The sequence below is a fragment of the Bombus pascuorum genome, chromosome 14 (genome assembly GCF_905332965.1).
Source record: "Bombus pascuorum chromosome 14, iyBomPasc1.1, whole genome shotgun sequence".
Classification (NCBI taxonomy): Eukaryota; Metazoa; Arthropoda; class Insecta; order Hymenoptera; family Apidae; genus Bombus; species Bombus pascuorum.
Window position 1 is genome coordinate 8382123 of NC_083501.1, and position 20482 is coordinate 8402604.

A 20482-nucleotide genomic window follows, 5' to 3' on the forward strand; every position below is an offset into this window, starting at 1 on the left:
ATCAAATAATTTTTTCCTTTTTTTAAACTTACCGATGTTCTTTAATAAATGTGTAATATATATAGAGAAAAATTAGTTTGAACTATTTTAAATGAAATATCCTATATATTGAAATTGATAACAGTGAAACTTTCATTAGGTGGACAAAATTATTTACTAGTAATAATATATATAAAACAAATTGAAATAATACTATTGTGTTTGTCTAGTCCATACCAAGCGAAGCATTTGTTTATTTAGTATAAATATTAATGATTTGAAAACTTTATAAACTATGTATTATATAATATTATATTACCTACTATGTAATATATACTACAATAGTCACCAAACGGTGCTAGTATATTCTATGAGTAAAATTAAGAAAAGAGTATCGTACATTAAGCATAAACTCATAAATGCTACAGTAAAAAATTATAATAAAAATACGAATATAACAACGGATTGGTTTTTAGTTCGATAAAACATAAAGATAAATCAGCGATATTTAGTTCCATTTCAGAACATTGCCTTATAAATACAGAATTTATTACATTACGAATTTCTTGTTGATTTCCTACAATTTTATCGAACACATTACAAATTCTTTATGTTAATTCTTATCTAGTAAACTTTGGAATTACTTTTGAAATTTCCCAATTGATCTTCCATAAGTTATAATTTGTTTAACCATCGAAAAAAACATAATTCACTGTTATTTCGTATTTCTATTATAATACTTTAACAAAGCATTTGTGAGCTTATGTTTATATGACATCTTTTTCTTATTTTCACTCATAGAATATGCTGGTACCATTTCGCTGCAATAACCTGGGACATCGTGTATGTACATATATATTATAGTATTCTATATTAGAATCTATATAGATCTATATTATATATAAGGATAACGTCTATATTAGAATATTAGAAAACTTTTAACTAACTGGTTTTAACTAACTTTTAACTGGTCGAAACCAGAGTTTGAAACTCGAAACCGGAACCTCATGAAATCTCAAATCTTGGAACGTTTATTTCTTTCTTCCTTATTTTCTAAACTGTTAAATTTTTATCAGAAAATTATTTATTGGAAAAATTATAGTAATTAAAATAAGTCTCAAGTCTCGAAACACGGATTTAATTGCATTGTTATTAGTTGAACAGAATTAAATTCATATAATTACAACATTCTCCCAAGTTATTTATAAAGATTGTCATTTACCTGAGTCTCGGATCACAAAAATATTAGAAAGTTCCGTATGTCTAAAATTCATCCCTAATTAGTGCTAGGATCTATCAAACCAAAATGACTGGTATCAGACTTTTTATCTTTGCAATTACTATAAACATGCGAGTGTTTTTAGCGATATCAAAATGCTTGCTTTTCTTGCGATAGAAATATGATTACACGCATTAGGGAATTTTCATTATATTGCATTAATTCCAATCAACTACTATGTATGATATATTTAGATAGATATTAAAGATCGGTAGTTCCAATGTCAGAATAAGAAGACAAATTAAGGATTATGTGAAATGTTTAAAAACGTTTATTCTTTCTCAAGGGACAAATACTTTGGCGCCCTTGTGACAGCTATCACGGAGATGATGAAAGAGATCGCGAGAGGTCTGGATAAACTTCAAGGACAATTAACCAACATAACGACCAACCTAAAAGAAGCCATGAAGTCGATTTATCCTAAATTGAAGCAATCATACGAGAAGATATTCCATCGAGTTATGGATATCCTCGAGACCGTGGCAAAACTCGTCAATATTTATCTTAACGCGGCTCTTGACTTGATAAATCAGCACCAAAAGGAAATAAATGATACCATAGGTTTAGTCTCTGGAATAGTTCAAGACGTCGCTAAGGTTGTATTGATAGCATTGGAACAGGCCAAACGAAGCGTCGAAGAATTCTATACTTTGCTGATGAACGAACTGAAGGCTCTGCCTGTTTACGAAGTGCTGAAGGAGAAGTTGGAAGATCTGAAAAAATTTGAGATACCGCAAACTATTCTGGCTCCGATCGAAGAGCTGTGCAGGGTCACTAAAAGCTTTCTGCCTACTACGGAATTACAACATCTTGTCGACAGCATTTGCCAGTATGTTTTCAAGCACATCAAACAGGAAAAGGTATGTTTCCTCGAGTATACATATGCAAACTTGGTAGATTGATATTCAGAAAAAGTCGCATCTATTAAGTCGTCCAATAAGTTTACACTCTTCGTAATTGTAATGAAGTTTAGAAATGTTTTACGTAACACATACAATATGGACATAAAAGTTTCCTCGTGATAAATGTTAAAATATCTTTATGAGTACATTGCAAATCAAATCTGATCTAGACTGTTGTCGTCATCTATGAATACGTAATTAGATTAATTCATAACGTAAATTCCATGTTATAATAATAATCTCATCAAACCAACGAAGGTATTAATTTTGACAAATCAAAGAAAAATTGACGAAACTGTTACAGGTCGACGAGGCGAACGAACTGAAGAAGATCTACTCGCAACTCTCGTCCGCGATTCAATCAGTTCTGACTCAGCTGCAAAAACAGTCTTCGTGGGGTAACTTATTCTCCTTCGTTCAAGTCCAACCACTCGATTTCACTCTTTTGTCCAGGCTCCCGGGCATTTCCGCCATCCAATCCTCTGTTGTGAATCTCTTGCATAATAGAGAGCTACCGACGCCTTTGGATCTGTATCGCGCTTACAGGTAAATAACTTGATAAACGATCTTGTAAAACGTTTAAATGTCTCGCTCTATCCTTTCTATATCGCCCACATTGAAAGGATGGAAACAACGCTCATACTTGAGACTTAAAACTGCATTTTTTCACAACTATAGTTTGAAAATTGATGCAGCAAATAGAATTACAGAAATTTTCGTTTGTCATTTAGACCAACCGCTCATCTAGAAGATCTCGTACCACCCTTCAGCAAATCAGGAGTAGTCACTCATGGAGGACACTTCTTCACATTTGATGGACGTCATTTGAGCTTGCCCGGTACCTGCACTTATGTTCTAGCACAAGATATGCAGGATGGAAATTTCTCTGTCATAGCAAACTTCAATGGAGGAAATCTGGTCAGCATCACGCTTACCGAACCGAAAGAGAGCATCACCCTCAAGAGCAATGGAAACGTAAGTGAGAAAATCTTCTGACAAATGATTCGTAATTTATGGTAATTTATGAAATCGTCTGCAAAATATCTAAAATTAGATATTTTTATACAATCGAACTGTTATTAGCTAATAGCCTAAAATTCAAAGAGTTCCGCTTCTATCCAATCTCTTCGTACTGTTAATGTTCTTCTTTTAATTTCCTTTTTGCGATCGATTGAATTTATAGTCGAATCATATTAAAAGTATCAATTAATAATAAATCTGTATTATCGAGGGACATTTGAATACAAGCGTGATTGTTCATTCAGATCTTGATGAACAACAAACCGGCCGAATTCCCAACGAGCACGAAGAATCTGCACGCTTACCTCTTCCCGCCATTCAGCAACATCAAGTCCGATTATGGTGTCCGAGTTACATGCTCCAGCAAATCACCTATGATTTGCGCCGTCCACGTTTCTGGCTTCTATCTGGGTAAACTCCGTGGAATCCTTGGCGATGGCAACAACGAGCCATACGACGATTTTACTCTGCCCTCTGGAAAGGTATGTGTCTTGTATCACGAGGTCTCTAAAGAGCTTCTGAGCTCGCAGAAATGGATACTCGTAGAAATCGTACGGGCACCAAAGATCACGTTCCAACCGGAGTATCGTTCGATCTTTAAAGAATAACGCTTCCATTCGTGAGGTACATTTTCGAAAAGAATTAAAGGGATACGGATTTTTTCGCACTGGAATCACCGTCGATTAAGCTACGAAATTTGTGTGAAAAAAGTAACACGAAAGATACACTCTCGATCATACGTATCAGGATAATTATTAAAATTTAAGTAAATCTGAGAAATCATTAGGAAATTACTAGAATCTTTAAAAATTATTATGTAATTAGTATGTAAATAATATATATATACATTCATTTTAAATAGAACAATAATAATCTTATTCATTTAGAATAGGATAAAATTAGATTTCTCTTCATTTGTATTTGTCTCGTGTTTGGATAATTAAATAATAGAAATAATTATTCTATATATAATTCAAAAAGACGAATCTTTTTTGTATTTTTAGATCACCGAAAGTGGATCAGAATTTGGAAACGCATACAGGTTAAAGGGTGAATGCCCAGAAGCGACTGCAATCGACCACAAATCCCATAATCCAGTCTGTACTGACTACTTTACTAGCTCCAATTCGCCTTTGAAGTACGTACGCACTTTGTTTTTGCATAAAAGAAGTTTATGCTAGCCCGTACCACTTATATTATTTACTAATTAGATACACAATCTTCTTGAAGTCGTAACATTTAACGAAATAACACGAACAACTCTCTCAGGAGTAAAACATGATAACTCTATTTTCTGTTTACAAGTCCCATTTTAAAAATGAACATATTTCGTGTGTGTGTGAACACATCCCTATATCACATAACTTGACGTTTCTATTTAGTATTAAGACAAGATATGTATCTTCTTTAGTTCATCAAATTTATTTTAAAAAATATTGATCGTCATAAAATTAGTTATCTTGCTTTTTCACAAAATCCTTTCAAACGCTTATATCTTTGAACCTAACAAATTTCCATCAAGTTTTGGTGACGTTGCTCTCCTTTTTTGTCATGTGGCATAAAAATAAAAAATCGACGATATCTTTCCTCTACAATCCAGTAACTTGACCTTGATTGTTAACATTAATTATCGTAATTTAACATTTCCCTTGCAGTTATATCTAAAAACTCATCTATACGTATTGAGAGATCGAACATAAAATTTTATACTTTTCCCACCAAGAAAATCGAAGTTTTCTTCTAATTTAATAAATAATCCCAAATTTTTCATCCGTATTATAAATCACTCGCACTTATACTTTTTTATTTAAATAATATGATACTATTGTAATATCTAATCGAATATTAAATATGAATTAATGAATATTAAATTGAATATTAATTTGAAGTTTTCCTAATATTTGATAAAATATGATTATAGATCTTGCTTCAACATCGTCAATCCAGCACTGTATCGCGAAGCTTGCGACCATGCCGCTGATACACCAAACGCAGCTTGCGTAATTGCCACAGCTTATCACTATGCTTGTTACGAGCAAGGCGTCATGAGCACTCAGCTTCCAACGGCTTGTGGTGAGTTCCCTCTAAAACGTACCATTGACTCTAAACGTTCGAGATAAATGTAGCTAAGTATTTTCTTCCTATTTTCAGTGAGTTGCAAGGTAGGAGCAAACGAAATCGAGGTAGGGGACACGTTCAGCGTGATAGTTCCGAAGAAAGAGGCTGACGTTGTTTTCGTAGTCGAACAACAGACACCGAACGACAAAATCTACAAAGAGATGATTGTTCCTTTGATGTCCGAGATCAGGGAGGAATTGAAACAACAAGGAATTACGTGAGTTGAATTTTCGATTTATCATAGAAACAAATCTTCGAAATCTCTTCTTCTGATTCATATGCCTTTTTTCATTGCATTATATATATAAGAACATCTGCATTTTTTCAAATAATTTCACAGTTAAATAAATATAGAAAATTGTAACAAGTTTAGAAACGATATAGCTACTTATAGTTAATTATGCAGTAATAAGACTATAAGAACAACACCGCGTAATGAAAATTACAAAATTGAAACTATACAAAAATTACCAAAGTTATATTGTTCGATAGACATTAGATTGTTTTAGACAAAAGTTATTAAAAATATATATTGGATGCCGATATGTAATATAAAATCAAATTGTATTATTAACATATATTTTGTCTTTGAAGTGTAAAAATATGCGTACCTAAATCTCATAGTAATATCTCAAACAACTCAATCACAGCCTCAACTAAGGATTAAAAAGAAATTTAGAGAACACCCTTCTTGTTTTCCTTTGCATAGATTTCACTATATTTGACCGACTTTTTCCAGATTAATGTTTACCATTTTTCTTACAATTAATTTTACAGAGATGTGCACATTGGACTTATTGGATTCAGCGAGAATATGAAGTGGCCACAACACTACACGTTGAATGGCGACACTAACATCAACGGTGAGGTGAAGAACATGAAGTTCCACGAAAAGAAACCAACAGTTACTTGGCAGGTAATTCTACCTTCTTTAAGGCATTATGTAGGGAAACAGTAACTTTTCTCGACACGATAAACGAAGATATTAGATAAACAAAGTTATTTGAAAAGTTCGTAACGGAACTTTAAGTGAAAGATTCGTAGCGTTGTCGGATAAAATGCTGCTGAACGCGTTGCTTGGAAAACTTGTAGCTAAGTTTAAAGCAATATTTCAGAAATTAGTAATTAAACGTACCGTTCGATGATATCTATTATACATTAATTTAAAGCTCGAAGCTAGTCCATTTTTTTAACTCCAAGTTAGTATTTTATTAACTATCATAACATAGCAAATTGTTTATTAGAACAAGACATGGATCCAAATAAAATCGCAGCATATTTCTTAAAGAGATGTAAACTTGGACGTAACGTAGGCGAAATATGTTCGTATAATGATCATAATATTAATACAGTTTCTGGAAAAATTACGATAAAAGTACAGATAAGTTGTTATTGATATAAAGGATTTAGATCGAGAGACACAAATGTAAAAAGAACAAACAACTTGATCGACAAAAAGAAGTCACCTGTAACGATCAGGTAAAATAATTGTCTTGCATTATGATCAAGCTGTATTATTTTCATTGAAAGTTTTAGTAAAAATTCGTCTATTTCGTCTGTAATCTAATAAATGAGCTAAACGTTCCAGTTAAAATCAAGAGGTATCTTTTTAATAGATCAATTCCTCTTTGATCGAAGCATTTAGGTTCAATTTTTGGCTAAATTTAATTATTTATCAAAAACTTTATAATATCGTGAATATAATTTTTCATAGGCACCAAATACACAACAAAATATCATTGGCTATCAAAAAGGCTACGTTTTTCAGAAGAAGAAATCAAATTATCCTTTCATTTACTTCACAAATGAACGCTTCGAAGCTCATTAAAGAAACATGTGGCAGAAGTAGAGGCTGATGCAATGAACCGAACAGTAAAGATCATTCAAGAGTTCAATTACACTTCCGATCGACGTAATGATCGTTTTTTTTACACGCCATTCACCGACATCATTAACTTTTTCTCTAGATACACGTGGAAATTACGTGGTCGGCGCCTCGTATGGTTTATACGATTCATTTTCAATAACAAGAAGTTGATTCACCGTTCAAAATTGATTTTCCTTGTTATGACTTAAAATTGGATACGTTTACTAGCAGCTGCCTGAGTTATATAAAACATTATCTCTAAATTGATTGAAAAACAAGAAAATATGCACGGATAAATACGACAGAAACTATTCGTGATACATAGTAGATCGTTGCTCGATGAATATTCTGTCTAGTAAATGAAATCGAAGTCTATTAAACGCGTATTATGTACTATATTTCAATGTGCTCCGTTTGATGCAACATTTGAACGACGTATGAGCAATTTCAAAGCATATCGTTAACTATACAACATATGTATAGCAGAGTGGCATATCTTAACAATCGCGAACTTAACAATCGCGAGATATGTACAAAAATTAACAGTAAAAGTAATTTGTTTTCTGGAACGAGGTTCCACATTATTTATTCTTATTTCATTTAATAGAAATAGTATTGATAATTAGAATAGAATATATATATTTATAGAATAGAATGTATATAGTTAATTTTTGCAAATATCTTAAAATTGTTGATTTTTAAGTCTCTATAATAACAAGAAGTGTCAAAATATAAAAACTACTCTAATTTCTTAGTTAGCAGTTTCTCAGTTAGAGATCCTCAAAACTCAGAGACTATTATCTAAATAATAAACGATAAACAACAATAATCAATTTCTATGCATTCTTTCGTTTCTGGTTTCTTGTTCTTTGATACACGTTAGCACGATCCATAGGATGTCCCGACATTTTTGCAGCTGGCGTGATTTACGTGTAGTAAAAAAGAAAATAACGATTTCTAGGAAGCAAAGTCAGGCGATACGGAGAAGAGGCTTAATTATTTACGCCAGAAATTGGACGTCGAGCTGGGTACATTCAAGTTGACCGACGCTTACGAGACTGCGATTCGATATCCCTTCAGACCTGGTGCGGCCAAGGCCGTAGTCGCAGTGATCGCGAACCCTTGCGAGAAGAGTCCTTTCCCTATTTCGGTAAGCAAGACTTTCTATGACGTTAAGTTTAACACGTTCGCTACACACATATAGTTGATGAATAGATAATCCATCATAAAGTCGATCAGAAATTTAAAAATAATCGTCAATTATGATCATTAATCATTAGACTCTCTGCGAATAATTATGTAAATTTAAATTTCCTAATAATTAGATCGCGAATTTTTATGCGCTTATAAAAAATATGGAAGTGCAATATTATACAAAATGTACATAATATGGCATGGTACAAGTGTATTGCTTCCTGTGATACTTTTTAAATAAAACAAATTTTCTAATTTTTTAATTACATTCTCGGAGATATATATTTGCATAAATATCTGCTAACAATCGACAAGAAAAACGTATTTCGATTGTAGAAATTAGTCGATTTTTAAAATTAAATAATATTTAAACCATGTTTTCTCCTTCAGTTGCAACAACTCAGGCTTTTGCTCGGTCACAAAATATATCGTGATTTGGGACTCACCTACTACCACGTGTCATATCCTGAAGAGCTGCTCGTCTCGGGCAAACCTCTGAAGAATATCGTCGGATACGACCAAGACAGCGTGTACACGTTCGCTGACAGCAAGAAGAAGCCTCTTACCGGAAACACCGACATGAAGAGCAATCTCTCACCGGCGATCAACGACGTCTGCGCTGACTTCGCGGTATCCGTAAGTGTTCAACAAGTGATCCTCATCTATTATTACGTAGCTCGTGAGCGTTTCGAAAGACAGAAACACGTAGGAAGCTGAATGAATCGAGCATTTACCTGAGATCATATTGCAGTCTGGTGGTGCAGCGTTCAGTTCTAACAACTTCTTGGACGCCAAGCCGAACCAGAAGAAACAATTCGTCCAAGTAGCGGCAAGGAGGGTCGCCGATGGACTCGTTAATTTAGAACTCCAGAAAGATTGCTCGTGCAACTACCAGTATGGTATGGTCGGTAACTCTCAGTGCAAGATCATAGGCCGCAAGGAAGTTCCGGTGAGGAAAGCGATTTTATAAAGTTCTATAAATAGAAAAATGAAAGTTATTTTTAACGTCAGTGTTTAACCTTGCTTCAACTTTTTAATTTTTACGTTTCAACTTTGTTTTTCAACGTTTTTAGTAAATGTGAGAAGTTCTTCACTCGTTTACTGCCACGCGAGTTTTATATATTTTGTCTTGAGAGCAACGATAGATCGAAGTATATTACAAGTTAACATTTAATTTTTGCAAAATGTTATATCGTATCCATGCACCTCTAGTCTGGCAAAGTAATCTAAGACATTCGTATTGTTCGAGTCATTCTTTAGCCGACGAAATGTATCATGTAACCATATGATTTTCTTTTTTTTTTAAGGAATATTTTCTCTCTAATTTAATTCTTTTCTAAGTTTCAGAGGTTTGAATGATGACGATAAATAGCTCAAACTACATGTACGTATTTGTATTTCAGAGACCCGCCAAGGGAGGAGCGAAGGCAGGTTAAGGCGAGATCTTTGCGCAAACTATCATTATTAATTAATTTAGATGTATCGTATTTGTTACTTTGTTATAATACGACAAGCGTATTTTCGATACTTGTAAACGAATGAAGATTGTTGCCGCTTCCCAGCGACAGGGAAGGCTACAATTATTACGTAATCGTTGTCGACGACTGAAATTTATTTTTCCTGCGTCGAAATCCGCTTCGACGAAAATTAGTCGGACACCGATTGTCCCTTTTTTTTTTCTTCTACTTTTATATTTCTTCACTATTATCGTGTACATGTATGTATATGTAAACATTAAATATTTGTTTAACTTGTATCAGTCGCGACTTAGAGAATAAGTTTCTTACCTTGAGTAAACAGGTATTAATAGACGCAGGTATAAGAAACCGAATAATTATACGAAGAATAACGCGCGGTACACTCGTATCCATGTAATGCATAGGACATCGATTTGATTCACAGTGCAATTTGTACGGCTTACTTTTATTAAATTAAGATACCGATGCTGTACGACTCGAGGCTAATCTAAATTCAATACCGACCATCCGATACGAATGAAAACGATTTTACGCGCTAAATGATACTGTGGCTCATGGAGAAATATACGTACATTATTCTTATATGTATTATGAGCGACATTTATTATTCACCCAATCTCTGTCCATCGAAGTCTGCATTCCTGAGCCAATATGCAAATAAAATTATTATAAATAAAATTACAATGGAAATAATATTGATTATTATTTAATAAACAATCATTATTAAACTATTATGTATTAATTTCGAAGGGAAGTACGTTTATGTTATTGTATAATTTATTATCTATAAAGTCGAAATTTGTTTTGTACAATATCGGCATAAATTACTAATTAGGATAATCAGGGTTATTTAAATACATATGTTACGAAGATTTTAGTCAAGACCAAACTGATCGTTTTCGCGATTAAAATACTGTCAATGTGAAAAATCAAAAGTTAAGTTCGCTAAAAACGAATTGACCGAAAGCAACGATTTCGAAACAAAGAAAATCCGGTCCTGCTGATAAATAATCACGAGGAATCAGAGACAAAAACCTAAGATTGATCGTGTCCCACCGAAATTTATCGAATAAAACGTCGGGTCGTTTGTCATTAATTTTATCTGTTGAACGCAACCCAGTTTCAAGTATAATTACTGTCACGCTTGCAATGTACAGAATCTTGTTTCGATAGTTCATGTACCTTTCCTTCGTATTTTTCTCTTTTCAAATTTCTCTCCAACCCTTAAACACGTAAAATTGCCATTCGACAACACAGCTGTATTTAAAACGTAATGTAATATATCGAACATAACATTATTTATTAATTGCTCCATTGTGTGTTCGAAACTACCACTATTATCGTGGTATATCTAATTCAATTAACGTAAACGAATAAACGGAGCGTTTGTTTACAAGAAAATTATTTTATCTTCTTTACAATCTTTGAATTAATACAATAACTTGAGTCAAGATGTTGCCACCTAAAATATTTTTCTTAGTCAACTAGCAACTTACTGCTGCTAACTCCTACTATAATATTGATCTCTCTTCTATAAAAATTTTAATCAAACGTTAAAACCGCTAAGATTTTTAAAAGAAATCAATCTTCTTCAAAAATTATAGGGCACAAAATTATAATACAAAATTTTAAAATATATTCAAAAGCATCGTGCATTTAAGGGTTAATTTCAATGATCTTCTAATAAAAGATATCAAAATATTCTATTATATTTACAAAACGCAACTACCAGTGGCTACGACTCTTTTTTTGCCATATTTACGTGATATAAGAGCTGTTTTAAATATCGCCCCTTCGCGGTGACGTTAATGCTACGCTAATGCTACGTCGCGATCACGTTAGTGAAGTATGCAGGCACATTATTTACGTTTGTCGCGTAGTGTGTATCTGTGTTTAAAATCAAAATTCCTTGCCGGGTTAATGAGGGAGGTTCATCAGATAACCGAGCAACCAACGAGCCGGTGTACTTATTTTTAAAATGTTTGCCTTAATCATTTGTAAATTGCTGTTTTGTGGTTAGCGATGAGAAAATTTTGAAAATTTATAAGGGAACCGCCGATAATGTGTTTCAACCGGCAAAAAATAAACTAGGCGTGATCGATCATGAAAACCACTAATTCTCCTTTCTTACACTTCTTAATGATGTTTTACACTAGATCTCTTTATTCTTAGCACAGATGATCCTATCTTATTGAGGGTGTTCACGCTATTAGTTCAGAATGTTTCTTCTTTGTAAGTGATAGATTTACGAAGATAATGAAAAAGGGTACAATTTTGATACCTTTTATCAAGATATTAAAAATTATTGAATTTATATTTTTTATTACAAATTACGTATGCCGGTGATCCAAAGAAAAGATATTTTTTAATTTACAATGATCATCGCGAAATGGCAAGACACTGAAGCTTTCTAAATTATGAAATTGACTTTTCATCTCCAATAAAATGTAGATGATAATTGAATAATTTTTAATTTAGTACGTAATCTATTCGTTTCTATAAATTTGAATCCTTTTGAAATTAACGAAGACTAAATTACTTGCTATAAATCACTTTGGTCATAGCAAACATGAAGTGCGCATTGAGAAAATATTCACTGCCCTAACAGCGACAATGTAAATACGTCGTGTGATAAGGCTTATCGTTGAATATACAGACATACGCTAAGTGCAAGTTAAAATTGATTATTAGAGCGTAACTCTGCTCAACGATTCAATTCGAGAAACCTTACACTACGTCGTCGAGCAAATCGAATTATTTGCAAATCTTCATTACATCTCTTCCAACTGTATTTTCCTCTTACATTAAAAAAGTCACGATCTTGGTACTTTCTATAGATTCAGAAACATTCATCTTACTTTTCCAAGCTCTTCTGCAAATATACTTGTGCAAAAAATAACCGATTATCCCCTAACACAATTCTTAAAACTAATTTCTACCTAACTAATAATAAACTATGTTTCTCTCTTCTATTCAAAATCTTAATATCTTTCTATAAATATAAAAATATATGTGTTAATAACTAATCGAATAATAAATAATCCTTAAAACTAACTCCTTAAAAAGCGTAAGCGATCAAATTTCTAAAAAAAGATTCTGTATTCTTCCGACAGCAAACCAAATTTGCAAGAAGTCTCGATTTAAAAAACTTCATCTACAAAATTCGATCTCCCCATGTTTTTTTTTTATATATTTACGTAACAATAACGTCACTGATCGCAATCAACGCTTCGTTCCTAAAGCGAACTGATCTAATTTTGACTAAATCGATCGTAAAGAAATCGTACACATGAGAGAATATTACTTAACGACGAAGTAATCCAGAAATAACCATAGAAGTCGAAGAAAAGGACCAACTGCCAATTATTCGATCCTTTTCATCATCGTTAAAAAGGGAATCAACTTGCTACATAGAGGCTTCTAGATGAAGCAAAGGAACAGAGATACGCATTGTATAATCTGCAGCGGACAGATCTACTTCGCTGACCTACTTGGCCGATGTGAGACTATTTAACCCTTTGACGGCTACCTCTGTAACTCGCGCTGGCCGTCTCTTCTATATACAACGCCGACATTATGGATCTGCGAAACTATTTCTACGTCCATGCAGCTACGGACTGTAATTTTGCACCGCGTAATTTTACGGCTGATACGCTGTTCGTGGAACTCGTTTGTACTAACTTTTCACATCACACATAAGTACTTACGTATAAACTCTACGTTTCATATTTTTGTTATAACTTTTTAACGAAGCATTTACGTACTTTTTTTTCTACCTGACGTTTTAGCCTTATCGCCACCTATATAGAACACGTCGGGGCAAAGTTTGTACACCGAACTGCGAAACATTCTGTATAAAATTTGCGTGGTATTTCTCGCGCTAAACAATTACGAGATACAGATACGAGTGAACGATCGAAAGACTCGATAATTGACGTATAAACACGCGACATGTAAAAGAATTGTTTCTCTCTAATACCTTGACGAAATAATTCCATCGATGATATATAGAAAACTTTCTTCCTTCGAATCTCGACTCTTACTATTAAATTCTTTCGCCTTCTTACGTTCATCGGGCACCGTTGTTGCGTTCGTAATTAACTCCGCCTGCAGCAAGTGCCTTCGACGATTTCTCAGCCACGTCTGAGTTACGTAAATTGAAATTTGCCTTTTAGAGCTACTTGTTCTATTTACGATGCGCCGCGCGTGCCATATCGAGTTCCAGTGGAGAGTGAAAAAAATATTGCGAAGAAACTCATTCACAACCACTGAAACTGGAATAAGATGATATGTAGGCAGTTTTTCATGATCCACAACAAAAGGTTGTGTCCGTGTATACGAACGCATAGGGAAACAATGGAACGGAAAGTAAAGTTATAAGGGAAATGTTCAAACGGCAAAGTGGAAGAATGATGGGAATGAAAATGATGTAATCGTGTTCGTGGTGGTCGAAATTGCGAGTGGAATTGACTTCGTTCAATAGTTAAATCACGTCATAAATTTCGAAAAAAATTATATGAAATTTATTCATAACCATTGAAATTAGATGATATATAGATAAGTTTCATGAATCGAAATGATGTACATTCGGCTGTGTTCGTTTCGATCGAAGCTATAAATAAAATTGACTTAGATTCAATAATTAAATTACGTCACAAATTTCGAAAAAGGTTAAACGAAATTTATACACAACCACTGAGCAACTAGAATAAGTCAACATGTATATAGATAAAACCTAGGCGAAAAAATAACATGAATTATTACGTGTGCACATCCGAACGTGTTTATCCAACTCGGAACTGTGAATGAAATAAGCTTCAATATCACGATTAAATCATACCACAGATTTTAAAAAGAAAAACTTGTAAATTCGTTTACAACCACTGAAAATGAGATAAACTGATATAGGAGCGAAGAGCAAGAACAACACGAATTAGAATGATATGTAGTGTGTATTCGTGGAAACTGAATGGCAACTGTATACGTATTAACAGAAAGTGTAGATTCGAAAAAATCGTGAGATGCTTTGGAAGAGATTTATGAACGCTGGAAATTATAGTTCTTATAGTTATAGACGGTATGTAGTTAGTTTTCATATTACATGATAAGCTGCTTGCGCGTATTTGAAAAACAAATTACTAGAAATCACTTTATGACCGCTAAGGTAAATTTGAAATATTCTCCTAAGTTTTTACATTCGTTGTCATCCGTTAATTTATTTGACTTCGAGTAATTTTAAACACTTGGTTAACGTAAACCTATTAAGACATTTTTTACGCTTCATGTTCCTAGTAAAATTAAGATTCATTCGATTGTTGCTAGATCTCAAAGGAGCAACAGTTGATGTAATATTACTTCTATAGATATAATTTCGATGCTGTACAATAATTTCATCACATTATATGTGATATATATGGGTGATGTAATATTGTTTCGACATACAAGTTTGTAATTCATGATATTGAAATTTTTTAAAACAAATTTTCTGAATTTTATGTTTAGTCGTATCTCATGCATATGCCATTCCTAGTTGTAATTATAATTAATATCACGATACACTGTAATTACTTCCTTTGACGTCATTTTCCATTAAATATCCACTTGAAGTAAAGTTATTCTAATGCAAAAAATTCGGATTCAAGGAACTGAACTAAATTCAACAAAACTGAAAGAAAGCAATGAAATAGGAGGTGAAATTACAAGGAAGGAGTTATTAAAACGGAATTAAAGGAATTAAAGAAGAGCAGCGATGTGAATTAAAATGGCATATATACACAGAAACCATGCGTGAAATTGGTGTGGATCGAAATATTAAAGAACGCCAAGAATTTCGAGAAAATGGGTTTATAATTTATAAATTAAAATACCATATACAAAGCTTCAAGTCTTCGCTACGGAATGAAAAATTGGTAAAAGACAAAATAACAACGGTATAAACAAAAAGAAATTCGAGTAAGAACAATGGAAATAACTAGCTACAAAAGTACGGATCATTCAGCGAAATAGACATGAACAATGACGAGTGAACCACAAATCAATCTTGTGGATTTCATATAGAATAAAGCTCATTTCTTATTCGAGAAAATCCACGTCCATGTTACGTAATAGTCTCATCAATTTAACGAGAAAGAAATAATTCCCTTACTATATTGTGAAAGACAGTCTCGCCATTGCATGTCCTCAATCCTATATTCTCTGCTTGGATTTTAACAAAAAAAAAAAAAAAAAAAAAAAAAAAGGAAAAGAAAGAACGAAGATTTACAACTTCAGCTCGATCTGCGAATAATCATGTAAAATAACGGAGGCGCAGGTTTTCTTTCTTAATGAACATCCTTTTATTTCTGTCTTGTTGCTTTCATGACAAGAAACGAAAGAAACTATGGAATTATCGTTGTACGAAAACAAGAGTCGACGTTTTTCGGCTACCATCTGAACACGATATGTTCGAAATATTGTACAGCGAACGAACAATACGAAACTTTAAGGTTTCGTAACTTTAACAACGGGAAGAATCGACGAAAAAACCGTTTAGAGATCTGCACGCACCTCTCCAAACGCAAAAATCAGTCGATTACGCTCCGACTGGACGTAAAAAATAATAATTTAACGATACGCTGCTCGAAGATAAAGTGCATCTACTAATATTTAAATAATTTTTATTGAATATCATAGGTAATATGAATTAGCAAAGATCATACCCCACAGCGGCGTTTCATTTTAAATAAAGAACAATGACTGTTCAGAAACACTGATCATATATACCTGCACGTTCCGTGTGACCTTCATTCTCTTTCTCTTCCATTCCACCATGACAACACTCTCTCGTTCTCTCTTCAAATTCTTCATTTTTCAATTTCTCTATATCTCTCGTCCTTTCTCAGAACTCATTCTTTCTTCTCTCATACATTCTACCGCTTTTTCTTTTCTTCGACGATTCACTCATTCACTCTCGCAACATCGGCGACATAATCGTCTAATTAACACTTTAAATGGTACTTAGAGAGCTCGCGCATTTGTGTACCTAACACATAGTCACACGCAATTTGTATCCACACATGTACATATACACGGTGCCCGTATGTACATGAACCACAGCTGCATCTGCATTTCGCACGCGTCTGCACCTAGAAGTTACATTTATTATTACATGATTGTACCTAACAAGCATGAACTTTCCACGATCGAATTGTCTCCCGAATCCGGCTTACAATTATAAATATATATATATTTATATCTATATTTATATTTATAGATATACAGAATGTTTTAGGGTTTAACGGTTGAACTTTAATCCAACACAAAATATTATATAAACGTAAGTCGTTTAAAGCTTTGTTAAAATGCAATTTAAGGTATTAACAGCTAATGGTTATAACGATTGTAAATTTATTCTTATGTTGTATCATATATAGTAATCGTAAATCCATTACTGTTCCCTTCATATATCCTATGTAAATTGCAGGAAAAATGTATAAGTACAATTTTCTTGATTTTCTAATTCTCACGTTATTTAATGAATAAAAGAATGTACTTTAAAATAACATAGTTAAAAGCAGGAACAAACTGTTCAATTCAAATATACTGACCTTTTAAGTGATAAATGCATGAAGTTTTATGGAAAATCCAACATCTAAAATATGGATATTTTTTATATAAATATTTTTTTAGAGAGCCCAGGAACCGAAATTAATAAACAGAGAGTTTCAATAATACGTGATAAGTTGACTAGATATTGGATTTTAAAATTGCACTCATAGGAAAAACAACAGGTGTAACATATCTTGTCATTCTTCTATGATCTTCATTTATCGTAATTTTTTAATAAAGCCTTAAATGACCTATATTTATATAACATTTTTTTGCTTACTGATATCATAAGATACATCGACACGGTTGTTAAACCCTGAGATATTCTGTATAAGTATCCTGGAAATCAAGGGGTCCTCTACGTTCGTTAAGCTGCGCTTAAATAAACCAGTACGTACAATAGTATTTTTCTTCGTCGTATCAGTAAATTTGTACCCGCAAGAACGAAGTTTCATTTCATCGACGCGCAGCGCGCTTAATCTTCGCCGCGATATGAACCACAAGAAGTACATCTTCGTGTATCACAGAAGCCTCGGCAGGCGTCCTACCAATATCGATCGTTTCAACGAATCAATCGTTGACCTCAAATGATTTCGTATATCATGAATATTCACGACGCGAGACCTGCACGAAGTGTCCACCTTTTAGGCGCCCTTTTACAAAGTAATTAAAAACTAACACCTCGTGCAGCGGACGGGCCCCATTCGCGTTCGCCGAAGTATAAAATACTTCTAGGATTTGAACTTCTTTAGCGGAGAAAAAGGCCCTGAGATTGGTGTCGAAGATTGGAATGAAATTTGGACGAATCGCCTTAGAATATTCCATTTTAATACGTATTTTGCACGACTGTGTAGGATGCTTGGAGAATTTTCCAGTTACAGCGTCTCCTCGAGCATTCGAAGACTTACTGACCTAACGTCGCGTATCCGAATATTGTATTAACATATTATTATACGTTATTAGTATTAATAGATAATAGTGTTAATGGAGGAACTCATAACAAAATGATCTGTGTAAAAATTTTTGACTTTTCAAACACGCTCTAATAATCAAATGTTAGATTTACCATCGAACGAAAATTTACTGACACTTACGATTATATGATATAATAAATATTTCGTTTAGAAGAATTGAAACGTACTAAACACAACAAAAAAGTGCTTAAGTATCTTGTCACTCTGAAGAGAGACAAACACGAACAAGGATCATCTTTTATACGAGCCTCCGATTCGTAATGTTCTCGTCTAACGAGATCAAGTGCCTCGAAGTGCCAGGTACACAAATTAATAATTCTAAACGTCTACAACTATATTTCTCAGAAGCGTCCTATACGGTCGCGGACAACAGCAATACTTAATCAAAATATCCAACCTTTAAATTCATCGAATTTCATTTGAACCCTCGCGAGACCAACCAAGAGATATTTCTTTTGCTAGTCTAACTTCTGAGAAAACAAACTCGGCAGTACATGAAGAGTACACCTAGTGATTCCATTTCGTTCGTCGAAACGAACGACCCGGTTAAGGGTGGTTATAGTTGCCATACAGTCCTCTTATCTCGTAGAAATCTTAAATAAATCTTGGTAAGGCAGTGCCAGCTCGGTGGTACATGTACGGAGGAGGAGGCGGGCCAGTGTAGTGCCTCTGATGGGGATGAGGAAGCGATGATCTGTGGGAGCCCATCGTTCCGTTCGATGGCGAAACGTGCTGCAGAAGATGAGAAGCTCCATCCCCTAGGTCTAGCTCCAATTCTTGCTCCTCGATCAGCTGCAATGCTCCGAAAGAGGCTGTCGCCATCGCCACATCCGGCATCACACCCGACAGTTGTCCATCGCTACACGAATTGTTCTCTTGTTGCTGAAGCGAGATGAAAAGATAGAGATTGATTTTACAGATGTGTAATTTTCCCATTTGAGAGGAATTTGAAATTTCGAATTTTTATTTAATTTAATTTAATTTAATTTAACAATAGAACTGCCGAAGTATTTAACGGTATTGATAAAGTAATCGAAATTACGGGACGCCGACTCGTGATTTTTTATAAAATTTGAAACTTTTTTAAATTGAATTTTTTTTAGAATTGAAGCTATCGAAGTGGTCGAAATAGTCGATTTTTCACCGAATTTATCATGATAATTTGGGAGTTTTTAATTTTACATTAGAATTATCGAGATAGTCAAAATAGCCAATGTGAGATTTGTCATATACTTCAAAATTTATTAAATCTTTTTCTTTAGAGGAAGAAGCGATAAAAATGATCGATTAATTCTCATAGCATGATCTTTTTACTTTGGTTTATAACTAGATAGCGAATATTTATGCAATTTCCTAGTTCTATAAGTGAAACTAAAAGAAGCAAGCTAAATAGAAATTTATCCCACATATTAAATATCACGAGCGTTTTATATGTACCGATATTTTATATATCTCTATATATTATGGGCATTCTAACATTTTTCAATTTCCCATAAATGCATAAACATACGCAGTGTAACGAAGTACATATAACTGTTGTTATTCCTGACTAATAGTATCTGCTTACCTCCGCAAGACGTCTACAGCTTTCACCCTCGGTGACAATAGCTGGAAGCTCGTGTCTGTGGCTGCAAGAAGAGGCTGGTCGCGGGAATGTCATGTTTCTTCCGTAGCACAATGGTGGAATTGTTCTTGCGTTGATCCCCATGCCAGGCGAATCCATGTCTTCGATATCAGTCAACCTCTCGTTTTGCTCCTTCGCATTATATGCGGCTGTATTCTGGAAACAAGGCATGACAAAACTACAAAACTTCTATAATAAACGTAACACCTAATCGAGAGCTATTTAGCACCTTGTTACGAGTTAGTTCATTGTTAGCACATTGCGTACCGTCATGTTTCGTGTTTGACAGATCGAACATTGAGGCCGGAAATTTCAATGAGTTAATCGCAATGCACGTCACACCACACGATTGTCGTCGCATATCTTTACTACTGTGTCGTTATTATCGTTATATATAGTTTTAAATTATAGCTATGCGGTAGAATTGAAACTAGTAGCGAACCATCGAGAACGTGTCCCT

General features: G+C 33.8%; 2 protein-coding genes across 6 annotated transcripts in view; one reads left to right on the top strand and one right to left on the bottom strand.

Moving 5' to 3' along the window:
- LOC132914351 (apolipophorins) overlaps window positions 1-10530 on the top strand; it is a 45744-nt gene extending 35214 nt beyond the window's left edge. For both annotated transcript variants that reach the window (XM_060973385.1, XM_060973387.1), the window contains exons 15-26: window positions 1545-2118; window positions 2465-2706; window positions 2892-3135; window positions 3426-3662; window positions 4185-4318; window positions 5102-5253; window positions 5332-5515; window positions 6076-6214; window positions 8127-8315; window positions 8750-8995; window positions 9111-9308; window positions 9763-10530. In XM_060973385.1, the coding sequence (XP_060829368.1) occupies window positions 1545-2118; window positions 2465-2706; window positions 2892-3135; window positions 3426-3662; window positions 4185-4318; window positions 5102-5253; window positions 5332-5515; window positions 6076-6214; window positions 8127-8315; window positions 8750-8995; window positions 9111-9308; window positions 9763-9795 (2572 nt within the window). In that variant the 3' untranslated portion in view covers window positions 9796-10530. The remainder of the gene's footprint in view (window positions 1-1544; window positions 2119-2464; window positions 2707-2891; window positions 3136-3425; window positions 3663-4184; window positions 4319-5101; window positions 5254-5331; window positions 5516-6075; window positions 6215-8126; window positions 8316-8749; window positions 8996-9110; window positions 9309-9762) is intronic.
- A 5135-nt stretch (window positions 10531-15665) lies between these two features.
- Window positions 15666-20482, bottom strand: part of LOC132914356 (BTB/POZ domain-containing protein 7) — a 30960-nt gene continuing 26143 nt past the window's right edge. For all 4 annotated transcript variants that reach the window (XM_060973399.1, XM_060973402.1, XM_060973398.1 and 1 more), the window contains 2 exons: window positions 19966-20178; window positions 15666-19280 (listed from right to left, as the gene is read on the bottom strand). In XM_060973399.1, the coding sequence (XP_060829382.1) occupies window positions 18993-19280; window positions 19966-20178 (501 nt within the window). In that variant the 3' untranslated portion in view covers window positions 15666-18992. The remainder of the gene's footprint in view (window positions 19281-19965; window positions 20179-20482) is intronic.